Raw genomic sequence first — 18,936 nt, forward strand, 5'->3', positions numbered from 1 at the left:
CATGTAATATAAATAGAAAACTCGGCACTCAAAATGTATCGTGTTGAAAAAAAGGGTTCCAATTTATTTTACATACAGTGATCAATAAACGTTTTCGGTCTGGGTATAGACCTTCATCAGAAACTGTATGCTGCTTGTTTAGGGAACCACGTGTCCTAGCACAGGGAAATTTACCAGTGCGGTGGGTCTGTTACACAGACAGGGTAAATGTAGTCGGTGTAGCAGTTAGGGTAAATAGGATAACCCGTTGTATATTCTGTTTTCCGCTTGATGAATAAATCATGTTTCCTGGCGCAGGGAATATGGCGAGCTGCGTTGCATGTGATAAGCGCCGAGTGCCTTATATAATCCATATCAGTCATCACATGATCACAAGTCTGCAAATCATATGTCAGCAATCTCATGATGACTGCTCCATTCAGCAAATAGAATGAAACAGAGCGCATATTACACACCTTTAGGACTCACCATGTCAGTGTCACGTTACAAAATTATAAACAGTCTAGGGGAGCAAAACAGGGAGAAGCCTCAGGGGACCGTACTCTTGGGCTAGTCATCATAGTTGCAGGATGAATATTAAATGTATGTTTCATCAGAAACATGACAGCATCAGAGAAAAACCTACACATCTGCAATAATAGAGTCAATGTCTGATTCCTCCTGCTCGGGGGTGCAGGAGACATCAGCTGGCTGGTTCCTTATCATGTGGCAAAATAGCATTGGAAGCCTCAGTGTCATACATTACAAAATGCTGTCTCGAGATCACCGTGTAATGGCTCAATGTGGAAATAAAAGCCATTCTATCAATTTATTGCAGAGATAACAGCTAAGATGTAGTATGATATTCTGCAGCAGCTGATGTGTATTATGGGGTTCTGCAGTAGCTGAGTTGTGTATTATAATGTTCTGCAGCAGCTGAGGTGTGTATCGTGAGCTTCTGCAGCAACTGAGGTGTGTAATATGATGTTCTGCAGAAGCTAAGTTGTATAATGATGTTCTGTAGTAGCTGAGATATGTATTGTGCTGCTCTGCAGAAGAAGCTGAGGTTTGTGGGCACACACAAACATACACACACATATATATATATATATACACTGCATATACATATACCTATACAAAAAATAAAGGGAACACTTAAACAACAGAATATAACTCCAAGTAAATCAAACTTCTGTGAAATCAAACTGTCCACTTTGAAAGCAACACAGTTTGACAATCAATTTCACATGCTGTTGGGCAAATGGAATAGACAACAGATGGAAATTATTGGCAATTATCAAGACACACTCAATAAAGGAGTGGTTCTGCAGGTGGGGACCACAGACCACATCTCAGTACCAATGCTTTCTGGCTGATGTTTTGGTCACTTTTGAATGTTGGCTGTGCTTTTACACTCATGGTAGCATGAGACTGACTCTACAACCCACAGAAATGGCTAAGGTAGTGCAGCTCATCCAGGATGGCACATCAATGCAAGCTGTGGCAAGAAGATTTGCTTTGTCTGTCAGGGTAGTGTCCAGAGGCGCTACCAGGAGACAGGCCAGTACACCAGGAGACATGGAGGGTGCCATAGGAGGGCAACAGCCCAGCAGCAGGACTGCTACCTCAGCCTTTGTGCAAGGAGGAACAGGAGGAGCACTGCCAGAGCCCTGCAAAATGACCTCCAGCAGGCCACAAATGCGCATATGTCTGCACAAACGGTTAGAAACCGACTCCATGAGGATGGTCTGAGTGCCCGACATCCACTGATGGGGGTTGTGCTCACAGCCCAATACCATGCAGGATGCTGGGCATTTGCCACAGAACACCAGGATCGGCAAATTCGACACTGGCGCCCTGTTCTCTTCACAGATGAAAGCAGGTTCACACTGAGCACATGTGACAGACGTGACAGAGTCTGGAGACACCGTAGAGAGCAATCTGCTGCCTGCAACATCCTTCAGCATGACCAGTTTGGCAGTGGGTCAGTAATGATGTGGGGTGGCATTTCTTTGGAGGGCCGTACAGCCCTCCATGTGCTCGACAGAGGTAGCCTGACTGCCATTAGGTACTGAGATGAGATCCTCAAACCCCTTGTGAGTCCATATGCTGGTACGGTTGGCCCTGGGTTCCTCCTAAAGCAGGACAATGCCAGACCTCATGTGTCTGGAGTGTATCAGCAGTTCCTGCAAGATGAAGGCATTGAAGCTATGGACTGGTCCGTCCATTCCCCAGTCCTGAATCCGATTGAACACATCTGGAACATCATGTCTCGCACCATCCACCAATGTCATGTTGCACCACAGACTGTCGAGGAATTGGCGGATGCTTTAGTCCTGGTCTGGGAGGAGATCCATCAGGAGACCATCTGCCGCCTCATCAGGAGCATGCACAGGCATTGTAGAGAGGTCATACGGGCACGTGGAGGCCGCACACACAACATAACATCATTTCCTTGTCTTGAGGCATTTCCACTGAAGTTGGACTAACCTGTAATTTGATTTTACACTTTGATTTTGAATATCATTCCAAATCCAGACCTCCATGGGATATTAATTTTGATTTACATTGATCAATGATACATTTTTATGTTTTATTGTTCTCAACACATTCCACTATGTAATGAATAAAGATTTGCAACTGAAATATTTCATCCAGTGATATCTAGGATGTGGTATTTTAGTGTTCCCTTTATTTTTTGCAGCAGTATATATATATATATATATATATATATATATATATATATATAGTAGACGGTGCAAGACACTAAGGCTAGGGATGAGGTTTGTTCTGGCTGTGAGATTAGGTAAAAAAGGCTCAGGGAGCTGCCTGATCTGGTCAAACCAGATGCAAACAAACTAAGTGCAGAGGATGAAGTGACATTCAGGAAAATTATATGAAAGGGGAAAACATTAAGGGCATGGGAGGCATATACAGTTTTGTTCAAAAGTTTACATACCCTGGATGAATTTTTGCTATCTTGGCCTTTTTTCAGAGAAAATGAATGATAACACCAAAACTTTTTCTCAACTCATGGTTAGTGGTTGGGTGAAGCTATTTACGGTCAAACTACTGTGTTTTCTCTTCTAATATATAATTGCCTAGAATACTACTTCCTGCAATTTGTGCCAACTTCCTGTCCGGAGCTAATGTCCGGAGCTAATGTCCGGAGATAAGTGACGTCAACAGTGTCCAGTGTCTGATTGGTTGCCGCCTGCTGCGAGCGACCAATCAGAAACGTGCCGTACTGTGACACACTCCGCCCACCATTTTGGTGTGATTTTTGAATTTTTACCTCACAGCATGTTTCTACTGCGTGGAGGCGGGCCCAGTGACGTTGCTCTTCAAGCTCCTGCCGAATTTCGTCAAAAAAATGATAATACCATTTACCAAAACTATATATATTTAGTTGTGAAGTGGTTCAGTGACATTTTCACACCAATTTTGAACTTTTGTTTGGTGTTTTCTCCATATACTGCCTATTATTCACTGACTGTTATACTGAGAGACTGCCGCTTATTAACCTCTTCTTTGCCACATTGGGTATATTGCTCTATTATTTGCCACATAAGGACATTGTCCATTATTGCCCAGCAATTTCTTAAATAACAAGAATTGTCAAGAGCTGGTAAGTGCAGCCATTTTTTGTTCTTTCTTACTATTATTTATTAATTGTATTATTCTTACATTTGAATAAATAAAGTATATATGGATTCTAGACTCCCGATTCCTTAGAATCGGGCTGCCATCTAGTTTTAAATAATAATGACAACCCAAAATGTCCAAATGACCCTGATTAAATGTTCATTTTGGCCTGATAACATGCACAGAAGTTGACACAAATGGGTTTGAATGGCTACTAAAGGTAACATCCTCACTTGTGACCTGTTTGCTTGTAATCAGTGTGTGCATAAAAGCTGAGTGAGTTTCTGGGATCCAGACAGACTCTTGCAGCTTTCATCCAGTCACTGACATTTCTGGATTGTGAGTCATTGGGAAAGCAAAAGAATTATCAATGGATCTACGCGAAAAGCCAGTTACACTGTATAAAACAGGAAAGGGATACAAAAAGATATTTAAGGAATTGATAATGCCAGTCAGCAGCTTTCAAACTGTGATTAACAAATGGAAAATCAGGGGCTCTGGAAAAACAAAACCACGGTGTTAGGGGTCGAGTTCCCCCTGCTGCACAGGGGGAATCTCAAGCCATGCTGCTGCAGTCTCCCATTCTTCATCAGCCGCAGGGGAGCCTGCTCAGCGCAGACGTCAGTCCCAGCATCGCGCTCAGTCTGATACTGTACAAAGGGTTACTGCTGCCTTTCCAGGCTCTGCTTTTGTAGCCAGCACTGGTCAGCGGTGAGCAGGCTTTTCTGGGACTAAGTCCTGCTTTGTACACACTGAGCATGCCCACGGGAGGACCTCTCATTGGAGGTCGGGGGTCACACGCTCAGGTCCTGTAGCAGCTCCAATTGGACAACTAGGAAGGTCCTTGTCTGCTGCAGCTATATAAGGTTCTCATGGTTGCACGGCCATGAGCTAGTATCAACCTATGTTATGAGCTTTGCTACTTGGTGGTCATGTCTGCATGGGGTCAGGGTTGGCTGAAATAAGCTCCTAGAATACCGGCACCTCCGGTGAGGAGTTGTTTGTGTGCTATGCTGTCTGCATGACCACTCTCTTTGCTTTGCTCAGTAAGGTAGCTGTGATCCTCTGTGAGGTTAACAGGGCACAACGTTTTCATATCTTTGTGATTCTGTGAAGTTAACAGAGTTCACTTATACCCCCATATAGTGCCGCCAATTACTTTGCAGCAGATATCTCTGCATGGTGGACCCCGGGCTGCGAATGCACCTTGTTGTTTCCTTCCTAAACTCGGTGCGTTCCGCTAGCCCTAACACATGGTCAGGTAGACCAACAAAAATGTCGTCCACAAGTGCCAGGAAAATTGTTTGTGATGCATAGAAAAACCCACAAATAATATCAGCTGAAATACAGGACTCGCTGAAAACTAGCGGTGTGGTTGTTTCAAGATGCACAATAAGGAGGCACTTGAAGACAAATTGGCTGCATAGTCGAGTCGCCAGAAGAAAGCCATTACTGCGCAAATGTCACAAAGTAGCTCCCCTACAATACAAAAAACAGCACAGAGACCAGCCTCAAAACTTCTGGAACAAGGTAATTTGGTGTGATGAGATCAAAATTGAACTTTTTGGCACAACCATAAATGTTACATTTGGAGAGAGGTCAACAAGGCCTATAATGAAAGGATCAACATTCCTACTGTAAAGCACGGAGGTGGATCGCTAATGTTTTGGGGGTGTATGAGCTACAAAGGCACAGGAAACTTGGCCAAAGTTGAAAGAAAGTTGAATCCAGCATGTTATCAGCAAATACTGGAGGCAAATTTGCAGTCACCAGCCCATAAGCTGCACCTGGGATGTACTTGGATGTTCCAATATGAAAATGATCCAAAACACAAGGCCAAGGTGACCTGTCATTGGCTACAGACGAATAAAGTGAAGGTTCTGGAGTGGCCATCTCTGTCTCCTGACCTCAATATTATTACGCCACTCTGAGGATCTCAAGCTCTCAGTTCATGCTAGACAGCCCAGGAATTTACAGGAACTGGTGCTTTTTGCCAAGAAGAGTGGGCAGCTGTTATGGCTGGCAATCAGGCAACACAGCGTGCAGTAATCAGCGCACATACAGAGATCTGGCAATAACCAAAAACAATAGGACGAGCTCTGAGAGGTGGAATCTCTGTAGACTGCAGTACCTGATCTATCCTCACACAACTATAAGCAGCAGTGGATTGCGCCTATCACTACCTATGCAACTCGGCACTGCCTGAGGAGCTGACTAGCCTGAAGATAGAAATACAAGCCTGACTTACCTCAGAGAAATACCCCAAAGGAATAGGCAGCCCCCCACATATAATGACTGTTAGCAAGATGAAAAGACAAACGTAGGAATGAAATAGATTCAGCAAAGTGAGGCCCGATATTCTAGACAGAGCGAGGATAGCAAAGAGAACTATGCAGTCTACAAAAAACCCTAAAACGAAAACCATGCAAAGGGGCAAAAAGACCCACCGTGCCGAACTAACAGCACGGCGGTGCACCCCTTTGCTTCTCAGAGCTTCCAGCAAAAGTTAATAGCAAGCTGGACAGAAAAAACAGAAAACAAACTAGAAGCACTTATCTAGCAGAGCAGCAGGCCCAAGGAAAGATGCAGTAGCTCAGATCCAACACTTGAACATTGACAAGGAGCAAGGAAGACAGACTCAGGTGGAGCTAAATAGCAAGGCAGCCAACGAGCTCACCAAAACACCTGAGGGAGGAAGCCCAGAGACTGCAATACCACTTGTGACCACAGGAGTGAACTCAGCCACAGAATTCACAACAGTACCCCCCCCCCTTGAGGAGGGGTCACCGAACCCTCACCAGAACCCCCAGGCCGACCAGGATGAGCCACATGAAAGGCACGAACAAGATCTGGGGCATGGACATCAGAGGCAAAAACCCAGGAATTATCTTCCTGAGCATAACCCTTCCATTTGACCAGATACTGGAGTTTCCGTCTAGAGACACGAGAATCCAAAATCTTCTCCACAATATACTCCAATTCCCCCTCCACCAAAACAGGGGCAGGAGGCTCCACAGATGGAACCATAGGTGCCACGTATCTCCTCAACAACAACCTATGGAATACATTATGTATGGAAAAGGAGTCTGGGAGGGTCAGACGAAAAGACACCGGATTGAGAATCTCAGAAATCCTATACGGACCAATAAAACGAGGTTTAAATTTAGGAGAGGAAACCTTCATAGGAATATGACGAGAAGATAACCAAACCAGATCCCCAACACGAAGTCGGGGTCCCACACGGCGTCTGCGATTAGCGAAAAGCTGAGCCTTCTCCTGGGACAAGGTCAAATTGTCCACTACCTGAGTCCAGATCTGCTGCAACCTGTCCACCACAGAATCCACACCAGGACAGTCCGAAGACTCAACCTGTCCTGAAGAGAAACGAGGATGGAACCCAGAATTGCAGAAAAATGGAGAGACCAAGGTAGCCGAGCTGGTCCGATTATTAAGGGCGAACTCAGCCAACGGCAAAAATGACACCCAATCATCCTGGTCAGCGGAAACAAAACATCTCAGATATGTTTCCAAGGTCTGATTGGTTCGTTCGGTCTGGCCATTAGTCTGAGGATGGAAGGCCGAGGAGAAAGATAGGTCAATGCCCATCCTACCACAAAAGGCTCGCCAGAACCTCGAGACAAACTGGGAACCTCTGTCAGAAACAATATTCTCAGGAATGCCATGTAAACGAACCACATGCTGGAAGAACAAAGGCACCAAATCAGAGGAGGAAGGCAATTTAACCAAGGGCACCAGATGGACCATTTTAGAAAAGCGATCACAGACCACCCAAATGACCGACATTTTTTGAGAAACGGGAAGGTCAGAAATGAAATCCATCGAAATATGTGTCCAAGGCCTCTTCGGGACCGGCAAGGGCAAAAGCAACCCACTGGCACGTGAACAGCAGGGCTTAGCCCTAGCACAAATTCCACAGGACTGCACAAAAGCACGCACATCCCGTGACAGAGATGGCCACCAGAAGGATCTAGCAACCAACTCCCTGGTACCAAAGATTCCTGGATGACCGGCCAGCACCGAAGGGCACAAAACTCCTAGACAGAGCATCCGCCTTCACATTTTTAGAGCCCGGAAGGTATGAAATCACAAAATCAAAACGAGCAAAAAATAACGACCAACGGGCCTGTCTAGGATTCAAGCGCTTGGCAGACTCAAGATAAGTAAGGTTCTTATGATCAGTCAATACCACCACGCGATGCTTAGCACCCTCAAGCCAATGACGCCACTCCTCGAATGCCCACTTCATGGCCAGCAACTCTCGGTTGCCCACATCATAATTACGCTCAGCAGCAGAAAATTTCCTGGAAAAGAAAGCACATGGTTTGAACACTGAGCAACCAGAACCTCTCTGTGACAAAACCGCCCCTGCACCAATCTCAGAAGCATCAACCTCGACCTGGAACGGAAGAGAAACATCAGGTTGACACAACACAGGGGCACAGCAAAAACGACGCTTCAACTCCTGAAAAGCTTCCACGGCAGCAGAAGACCAATTAACCAAATCAGCACCCTTCTTGGTCAAATCGGTCAATGGTCTGGCAATGCTAGAAAAATTACAGATGAAGCGACGATAAAAATTAGCAAAGCCCAGGAATTTCTGCAGACTTTTTAGAGATGTCGGCTGAGTCCAATCCTGGATGGCCTGAACCTTAACCGGATCCATCTCGATAGTAGAAGGGGAAAAGATGAACCCCAAAAATGAAACTTTCTGCACACCGAAGAGACACTTTGATCCCTTCACGAACAAGGAATTAGCACGCAGTACCTGGAAAACCATTCTGACTTGCTTCACATGAGACTCCCAATCATCTGAGAAGATCAAAATGTCATCCAAGTAAACAATCAAGAATTTATCCAGATACTCACGGAAAATGTCATGCATAAAAGACTGAAAAACAGATGGAGCATTGGCAAGTCCGAACGGCAACACCAGATACTCAAAATGACCCTCGGGCGTATTAAATGCCGTTTTCCATTCATCTCCCTGCCTGATTCTCACCAGATTATACGCACCACGAAGATCAATCTTAGTAAACCAACTAGCCCCCTTAATCCGAGCAAACAGGTCAGAAATCAATGGCAAGGGATACTGAAACTTAACAGTGATCTTATTAAGAAGGCGGTAATCAATACACGGTCTTAGCGAACCATCCTTCTTGGCTACAAAAAAGAACCCTGCTCCCAATGGTGACGACGATGGGCGAATATGTCCCTTCTCCAGGGACTCCTTCACATAACTGCGCATAGCGGTGTGTTCAGGTACGGACAAATTAAATAAACGACCCTTAGGGAATTTACTACCAGGAATCAAATCGATAGCACAATCACAATTCCTATGCGGAGGTAGGGCATCAGACTTGGACTCTTCAAATACATCCTGAAAGTCCGACAAGAACTCTGGGATGTCAGAAGGAATGGATGACGAAATAGACAAAAATGGAACATCACCATGTACTCCCTGACAACCCCAGCTGGTTACCGACATAGAGTTCCAATCCAATACTGGATTATGGGTTTGTAGCCATGGCAACCCCAACACGACCACATCATGCAAATTATGCAGTACCAGAAAGCGAATAACTTCCTGATGTGCAGGAGCCATGCACATGGTCAGCTGGGCCCAGTACTGAGGCTTATTCTTGGCCAAAGGTGTAGCATCAATTCCTCTCAACGGAATAGGACACCGCAAAGGCTCCAAGAAAAATCCACAACGTTTAGCATAATCCAAATCCATCAGATTCAGGGCAGCGCCTGAATCCACAAACGCCATGACAGAATATGATGACAAAGAGCACATTAAGGTAATGGACAAAAGGAATTTGGACTGTACAGTACCAATAACGGCAGAGCTATCGAACCGCCTAGTGCGTTTAGGACAATTAGAAATAGCATGAGTAGAATCACCACAATAGAAACACAGTCTGTTCAGACGTCTGTGTTCTTGCCGTTCTACTTTAGTCATAGTCCTGTCGCACTGCATAGGCTCAGGTTTACTCTCAGACAATACCGCCAGATGGTGCACAGATTTACGCTCGCGCAAGCGACGACCGATCTGAATGGCCAAGGACATAGACTCATTCAAACCAGCAGGCATAGGAAATCCCACCATTACATCCTTAAGAGCTTCAGAGAGACCCTTTCTGAACAAAGCCGCTAGTGCAGATTCATTCCACAGAGTGAGTACTGACCACTTCCTAAATTTCTGACAATATACTTCTACATCATCCTGACCCTGGCATAAAGCCAGCAGATTTTTCTCAGCCTGATCCACTGAATTAGGCTCATCGTAAAGCAATCCCAGCGCCTGGAAAAATGCATCAACATTACTCAATGCAGAATCTCCTGGTGCAAGAGAAAACGCCCAGTCCTGTGGGTCGCCGCGCAAAAAAGAAATAATAATCAAAACCTGTTGAATAGGATTACCAGAAGAATGAGGTTTCAAGGCCAAAAATAGCTTACAATTATTTCTGAAGCTCAGGAACTTAGTTCTGTCACCAAAAAACAAATCAGGAATCGGAATTCTTGGTTCTAGCATCGATTTCTGATCAATAGTATCTTGAATCTTTTGTACATTTACAACGAGATTATCCATTGAGGAGCACAGAGCCTGAATATCCATGTCCACAGCTGTGTCCTGAAGCACTCTAATGTCTAGGGGAAAAAAAAGACTGAAGACAGAGCTAAGAAAAAAAAATGATGTCAGGATTTCTTTTTTCCCTCTATTGGGAATCATTGGTGGGGCTCCTTGTACTGTTATGGCTGGCAATCAGGCAACACAGCGTGCAGTAATCAGCGCACATACAGAGATCTGGCAATAACCAAAAACAATAGGACGAGCTCTGAGAGGTGGAAGCTCTGTAGACTGCAGTACCTGATCTATCCTCACACAACTATAAGCAGCAGTGGATTGCGCCTATCACTACCTATGCAACTCGGCACTGCCTGAGGAGCTGACTAGCCTGAAGATAGAAATACAAGCCTGACTTACCTCAGAGAAATACCCCAAAGGAATAGGCAGCCCCCCACATATAATGACTGTTAGCAAGATGAAAAGACAAACGTAGGAATGAAATAGATTCAGCAAAGTGAGGCCCGATATTCTAGACAGAGCGAGGATAGCAAAGAGAACTATGCAGTCTACAAAAAACCCTAAAACGAAAACCACGCAAAGGGGCAAAAAGACCCACCGTGCCGAACTAACAGCACGGCGGTGCACCCCTTTGCTTCTCAGAGCTTCCAGCAAAAGTTAATAGCAAGCTGGACAGAAAAAACAGAAAACAAACTAGAAGCACTTATCTAGCAGAGCAGCAGGCCCAAGGAAAGATGCAGTAGCTCAGATCCAACACTAGAACATTGACAAGGAGCAAGGAAGACAGACTCAGGTGGAGCTAAATAGCAAAGCAGCCAACGAGCTCACCAAAACACCTGAGGGAGGAAGCCCAGAGACTGCAATACCACTTGTGACCACAGGAGTGAACTCAGCCACAGAATTCACAACAGGCAGCTTTACCATCTAATAAAATTAAGAACCTCATGCACAACTACCACAAAAAGACTTCAGCTTCAGGCATGTACCAAACCTTTTAATGAGAGTCCAAGAAGTCAAAGGCAGCACACCATTGCACATGAGTTCAAAAAGTGTTCAAGCTTAATAGCCCATCATGGCGATGTTTCAGCTCATGGAGAGAAAGGCTCTCCATGAGCTGAAACGTCACCATGATGGGCTATTAAACTTGAACACTTTTTGAACTCATTTGCAATGGTGTGCTGCCTTTAACTTCTTGGACTCTCTCTCTCTCTCTATATATACAGGTCCTTCTCAAAAAATTAGCATATAGTGTTAAATTTCATTATTTACCATAATGTAATGATTACAATTAAACTTTCATATATTATAGATTCATAATCCACCAACTGAAATTTGTCAGGTCTTTTATTGTTTTAATACTGATGATTTTGGCATACAACTCCTGATAACCCAAAAAACCTGTCTCAATAAATTAGCATATTTCACCCATCCAATCAAATAAAAGTGTTTTTTAATAACAAACAAAAAAACCATCAAATAATAATGTTCAGTTATGCACTCAATACTTGGTCGGGAATCCTTTGGCAGAAATGACTGCTTCAATGCGGCGTGGCATGGAGGCAATCAGCCTGTGACACTGCTGAGATGTTATGGAGGCCCAGGATGCTTCAATAGCGGCGTTAAGCTCATCCAGAGTGTTGGGTCTTGCGTCTCTCAACTTTCTCTTCACAATATCCCACAGATTCTCTACGGGGTTCAGGTCAGGAGAGTTGGCAGGCCAATTGAGCACAGTAATACCATGGTCAGTAAACCATTTACCAGTGGTTTTGGCACTGTGAGCAGGTGCCAGGTCGTGCTGAAAAATGAAATCTTCATCTCCATAAAGCATTTCAGCCGATGGAAGCATGAAGTGCTCCAAAATCTCCTGATAGCTAGCTGCATTGACCCTGCCCTTGATGAAACACAGTGGACCAACACCAGCAGCTGACATGACACCCCACACCATCACTGACTGTGGGTACTTGACACTGGACTTCAGGCATTTTGGCATTTCCTTCTCCCCAGTCTTCCTCCAGACTCTGGCACCTTGATTTCCGAATGACATGCAAAATTTGCTTTCATCAGAAAAAAGTACTTGGGACCACTTAGCAACAGTCCAGTGCTGCTTCTCTGTAGCTCAAAAGTGGCTTTACCTGGGGAATGCGGCACCTGTAGCCCATTTCCTGCACACGCCTGTGCACGGTGGCTCTGGATGTTTCCACACCAGACTCAGTCCACTGCTTCCTCAGGTTCCCCAAGGTCTGGAATTGGTCCTTCTCCACAATCTTCCTCAGGGTCCGGTCTCCTCTTCTCGTTGTACAGCGTTTTCTGCCACATTGTTTCCTTCCAACAGACTTACCATTGAGGTGCCTTGATACAGCACTCTGGGAACAGCCTATTTGTTGAGAAATTTCTTTCTGGGTCTTACCCTCTTGCTTGAGGGTATCAATGATGGCCTTCTTGACATCTGTCAGGTCGCTAGTCTTACCCATGATGGGGGTTTTGAGTAATGAACCAGGCAGGGAGTTTATAAAAGCCTCAGGTATCTTTTGCATGTGTTTAGAGTTAATTAGTTGATTCAGAAGATTAGGGTAATAGGTCGTTTAGAGAACCTTTTCTTGATATGCTAATTTATTGAGACAGGTTTTTTGGGTTATCAGGAGTTGTATGCCAAAATCATCAGTATTAAAACAATAAAAGACCTGACAAATTTCAGTTGGTGGATAATGAATCTATAATATATGAAAGTTTAATTGTAATCATTACATTATGGTAAATAATGAAATTTAACACTATATGCTAATTTTTTGAGAAGGACCTGTATATATATATACATATATAATACATATACTTAACTTTTATTGATATTTAAAAAGTGGGGTATTTACATATTTATACATTTTTGTGCCTACGCTGCCTAAATCATTCCAATTGTATAGAGAGGCGTGGGTCAAGATTATCTGATGGTGGCACTACAAATGTCAACTCTATTGGCAAGATAGGACAAATTATTAGAACAGCACAAGTGTCCCCCCCAACATGTTTCACTGTAAAGGCATCTTCAGGTGTTGGGACACTAGCTAGAATGGTGGCCGGCCAAATAAGTCACATGTATACAGTCTCTGTGCCTCTTATCTAAACCAATAAAATTCTAGGTATCTTAGAATAATGTTCTGACAATCACACTGAGTGACAGCTGTCACCAATCACCAAATGCCACTATGTTGTTTAAATAGTTGTATCATAGGTTAATATATATATATATATATATATATATATATATATATATATATATATATTAAGCATAATTCTAATCATTCATTCTAATCTTATTTTTTGGGAGGTGTAGGTGTTTCTGGGGCACTGTATGGAGCTTCCACAGATTGCTGGCCAGCAAGTGTAAGCAGTAGACAAAGAGGTCTTCAGAAAGCACAGACCCTAATATTTCTTTGAAATATAATACTTTTGTTAATAGTCTTATCATAACACTTTTTGAAGGGATGGCCCATCTCCCTCAGACATAAAAAACAAGTAATCCATTATTATAGTATTAGTTCATTTATACTTCAAGGAAATTAACGTTTAGATTTTTTGAAGACTGTTTTTTCTATTGCTTTTATACGTCTGTATGACTGTCATATCTGGATATGCTGAAGGGTACTCAAACTTGGTACTTTTATAATAGTCTATATTAGAGATAATGTTAGAGATTTGTATGGTTTTTGTTGTTGAACAGTGTATGTCAGTATTTTTTTCTCACCTTCATTGATTCTCAAATCAAAATCAATAGTATCTCCATCTCCTCCAAAATGACCCACACCACAAGAAAAACTCCCAGCATCTTCCATTCTCAATTGTATTATTTTTACGGTGAAACTTCCTGGCCTCTTTTCATCTTCTTGCAGAATAATTCTTCCATAGTATGCAGGATCAATTTCCTGTGCGTTGTCTATAATAGTCTGGCAGCCAGGCTTTCCTATTTTGCAAAGATATATCCTCTCTTTGGCATATTCATCTCCAAATTCACAATGGAAGTTTGCTGCTCCCCTCAGTTGACCGTAGACCAGTTTTGCCTCTTTTGGAATGACTGAGTCTGTGAATTAATTATTCAAAATAGTTAAAGTATAATATATTAATGCATTACTCCATTGATTAACATAAAAGCCTCTATTGATATATGCACACTGAGTTTTTGAGGTGTGAATCATATACTGTTAGAATTGGACGGTACCTCCAGGGCCACCATGTCCAACCCCCTGCTCAAAGCAGGAGTCACTAAATCATCCCAGACAGATGTCTGTCCAGCCTCTGTTTGCAAACTTCCATTGAAGGAGAACTCACCACCTCTCGTTTCAGCCTGTTCCGCTCATTGATCACCCTAACTGTCGAAATGTTTTGTCTAATATCTAATCTGTGTCTTCTACCTTTCAGTTTCATTCTTTTGGAGGGGTTCACCTTGCTCGTAATTAACTAGATAACGATGACACTGATACTTTTAAACAATAGACAGGTTGTCTTCCCTATATAGATGAAATGAAAAGCGCAAACAACATAATCCGTTCTACAAGTAATACGGTGTTTAACTCTATGTAAACCAGAAGCCAAGTCAATATCATTCACTGTATACTGTACATCAACTTACAAAATGAACAGTGTCTACATTCTGTATATGATTTCCTTCAAGAGAAAGGTTTTGTAATCCGTTCTCACTACGAATATTATGAATTATTGGGCTACAAAGAGTCCATGTATTGTTCTTCTATCAGCCACAGGGAACATATGAACGGTAAGCTGAGCTTTTATAAGTACAGTGGAATCAGGATGTAGCCATTGGTCATTTTCTGACAACTATACGAGGTGTATTGCCATCTTCAGGCTGCCCAAGAACATAGAAGCGATAACTGGAGGGATTTTATAAGAGCATTTGTGCATTCATCTATATATATAATTGCCTAAGGGTTTTTCCGTCTGTCTGTCTGTCTGTCTGTCTTTCTGTCTGTCCTGGAAATCCCGCGTCTCTGATTGGTCGAGGCCGCCAGGCCTCGACCAATCAGAGACAGGCACGGTATCGACGTAGAAATCCCGCGTCTCTGATTGGTCGAGGCCGCCAGGCCTCGACAAATCAGCGACGGGCACAGCGACGATGATGTCATAAAGGACGTAGACATCCCGCGTCTGATTGGTCGAGGCCGCCAGGCCTCGACCAATCAGCAACGGGCACAGTATCGACGTAGATGTCATAATGGTTGCCATGGCGACGACGATGTCATAAAGGTTGCCTCGACCAATCAGCGACGGGCACAGTCTGCCGCGAATTCTGGAATCATCATTGTCCATATACTACGGGGACATGCATATTCTAGAATACCCGATGCGTTAGAATCGGGCCACAATCTAGTCTATATATATAATTGCCTAAGGGTTTTTCCGTCTGTCTGTCTGTCTGTCTGTCTGTCCAGGAAATCCTGCGTCTCTGATTGGTCGAGGCCACCAGGCCTCGACCAATCAGAGACGGGCACAGTATCGACGTAGAAATCCCGCGCCTCTGATTGGTCGAGGCCACCAGGCCTCGACCAATCAACGACGGGCACAGCGACGATGATGTCATAAAGGACGTAGACTTCCCGCGTCTGATTGGTCGAGGCCGCCAGGCCTCGACCAATCAGTGACGGGCACAGCGACGATGATGTCATAATGGTTGCCATGGCGACAATGATGTCATAAAGGTTGCCTCAACCAATCAGCAACGGGCACAGCGACGATGATGTCATAATGATTGCCATGGTGACGATGATGTCATAAAGGTTGCCTCGACCAATCAGCGACGGGCACAGTCTGCCGCGAATTCTGGAATCATCATTGTCCATATACTACGGGGACATGCATATTCTAGAATACCCGATGCGTTAGAATCGGGCCACAATCTAGTCTTGTGATAATTACCTTCAGTAATGGCTAAAGTGAACACAGCTTTTAATCCATTTGCAGCTGTACCCAAGCCGACGACGTACGTGCCTTCATCAGTTTTTTTCAAGTCTGAAAGTTTAATGATGACTGAGCCTTCTTTGTTATTGTCTTCAATTATAGCACGGTCTCCATAGTTCGGATGTTTGTAGTCATTCGTAGATGCGATAACATTTGCACATGTTCCTCTTCTTCCTCCTTCTTTACAAAAATATTTGCGACTATACTTATTGGCCTTGGTAACGACTGAGTATTCACACTTGATGGTTACTAACCCTTCTGATTGTCCAGTCACATGTGTTGGGCAGGCAAATTTTTCAGACTCTGCATTTAAGAGAATATGTCAACATTGGGTTACACTTCATTACATTTAGAAGGCAGGAGAAGTTTCTTTAAAAGGTTGTCCGCTACAGGACAACCAATTATTAATAGCTTTCAATAGAGAATCAACACATAATATATGTTAAAGAGAATCTGTCAGCAGGTATGTGCTATGTAATCTGACAGTAACATGAAATAGGGGCAGGAAGCCTGATTGCAGCGATGCACCACTTACTTTACTGGGTGCTGCAGTTATGATAGAATTACAGTTTTTTCAATAGCAGATCTAGCAGAGTTCAGTTGTTGAACTGTGTATAACCCCGCCCACTCCTCTGATTCGCATGTTTCTGTCTACAATGAATATTCAGAGCTTCTAATAAGTGATGAAGGTGTTGTGGGACTAGGAGGCACAAGAAAGCAAGTCATGAAGTGATCATCTCCTGCTGAGAAAACACTCATTGTATTGACACAGTAAAACCCTACACTGTGAGTGACACATCACTGGAATCAGGGTCTTTGCCCCTACATCATGGTGCTTTCAGATTACATAGCAAAAAACCTGGTGACTGATTACTCTTAAAGGAGTATTTTGCATAAGGCCTCATTCACGCATCAGGTCATTTTGGTCAGTGTTTCTTCAGTGTTTGAAAGCAAAAATCTGGAGTGGTACCTATTAGAAATAATCTATAGCTAAAAGAAATCAAATGATAGCTGAATAATGATAAGTTTGACCATACAGGAACATGATCTGATCATACCACAGCTCCTGGGCAGGGGAGGAAGCAAAAGAGAGTATACTGACAGGACAGCAGGGGATCACAGCTGGCTCTTTTTGTGAGGCAAATCATTTCCCTGCCTGTTTTTAAGCAATGTTTTACCTCACAGTAATAATCAGTTGTGATCCCCTGCGGTCCAGTCTGCATAGTCTTTTGTGTGCTCCCCTGATCATTAGATATATTATGTTCAGACCATGTTCTTGTATGGTCAGAAACAACCATTAAGCTCAACAAAGTTCACACTATGCATTTTTGCAACTTTTTTTAATGCTTTTTTTATGCTAATTTTCAGCTGTGTTTTACAGTACCAGCAAAGGCTCTGAGATTTCAGATATCTCACACCTTGGTATCGAATTTTGCTGCATTTTGTGCCAAAACCTGATTTTATAGAATAAGAATTTTTTTCAGCACTAAAGTTTATCAGCATGCACAAGAGACATATCTAGCACGCCAAAACCGCAGCAAAAAACACAAGAAAAAACAAGAAAACATGCTTTTATTTCTTCAGCTTCTTTCCTGCCAAGAGATCAGGTTTTGTTACAGAAAAATGCTGAGAAAACGCTTTGTGTGAACTCACCCTTACACAATACACAGCATGGACACATTTATAAGATCATCGCAGCACAGGAACATTTTTTTTAAACACATTCAGTTGTGGAAATTATTATTATTCCAATATCAATTTATTAAAATGAACTTTCCTGTTGGGATAGCATCTTTAAATAAAGAATTTACATATTAAATTGAGTGCCAAGTTTCTGTGATAAGTTTGCATAAATGATAGAAAAGTACTTGAGCACCTTCACCTTCCACTTCTCCAGAAGAGCCTCGTCCCATGTTCAGACGATACGATATTATTATTATTATTATTATTATTATTATTATCTCTAGTCTAAGTAAAATTCCAGTACAAGCATGTGTTAACAGGAGGTTAGTATAACATGGTCCATTTGACAAAAACTGACAGGCAATCCTAAATAAATTCCGTTCGGTGAACTTTTAATGATCTGCTGTCACTTAATAGCCTGTTTACACTGGCTGACCCTATCAATTGCTCAGTATTAAGCAATCTGTCATAGATTGCTAGGCTGCCATTGTTCTTGGCAGCGCAAATTCTGCTTACAAAGACTGATGCACCGCCAAGAACGATGATATTTTGTGCGGCACAAAAGGTCAGTTCACCTAATGAACGAGCAATTTACTTGTTCATCGGGTGATTGACATCATGTTTATATGGAAAGATAATTGTAAATCTTTAAATGTAAAATGCAGTTTAACTTGCTGCCTTTAACCACTTAAATTGACAATTTTCAACACCTCCTCCCTCACATTCCTACCTTCTTTGACTTGTATGCCCCCTATACATTGGGTGCCATTGAAGACATTTTTTCTGACCCTTTAGAGCAATTTATAAACCTAAAGCCACTACTCAATAGATAAAAGTTGCCTGTATCAACCAATATTTGGGGGGGGGGGGGTTGGATGATTGTCTGATGTGTATGGAGGCCTCTTGATAAGAATCAAACAATCTTAGTTCAAATGCCTGATCTTTTCTTTTTAGATAAGATAAACCACTATAAGAAAGGTGCCTGGCCGTGGCTTTCTCTCCTCTGCCACTGAAAATGAATCAACATTTTGCCATTGGAAAAAGAGAAAGATCAA

At 43.0% G+C, this 18,936-nt stretch overlaps 1 protein-coding gene across 1 annotated transcript in view; it reads right to left on the reverse strand.

The window, feature by feature from the left end:
• Positions 1-18,936, reverse strand: part of LOC138669630 (polymeric immunoglobulin receptor-like) — a 97,238-nt gene that overhangs the window by 21,474 nt on the left and 56,828 nt on the right. The window contains exons 3-4 of the mRNA XM_069756277.1: positions 16,157-16,501; positions 13,974-14,306 (exon numbers count right to left, since the gene is read on the reverse strand). Coding sequence (XP_069612378.1) covers positions 13,974-14,306; positions 16,157-16,501 — 678 coding nt within the window. The remainder of the gene's footprint in view (positions 1-13,973; positions 14,307-16,156; positions 16,502-18,936) is intronic.

The sequence above is a fragment of the Ranitomeya imitator genome, chromosome 3 (genome assembly GCF_032444005.1).
Source record: "Ranitomeya imitator isolate aRanImi1 chromosome 3, aRanImi1.pri, whole genome shotgun sequence".
In the NCBI taxonomy this organism is placed as follows: domain Eukaryota; kingdom Metazoa; phylum Chordata; class Amphibia; order Anura; family Dendrobatidae; genus Ranitomeya; species Ranitomeya imitator.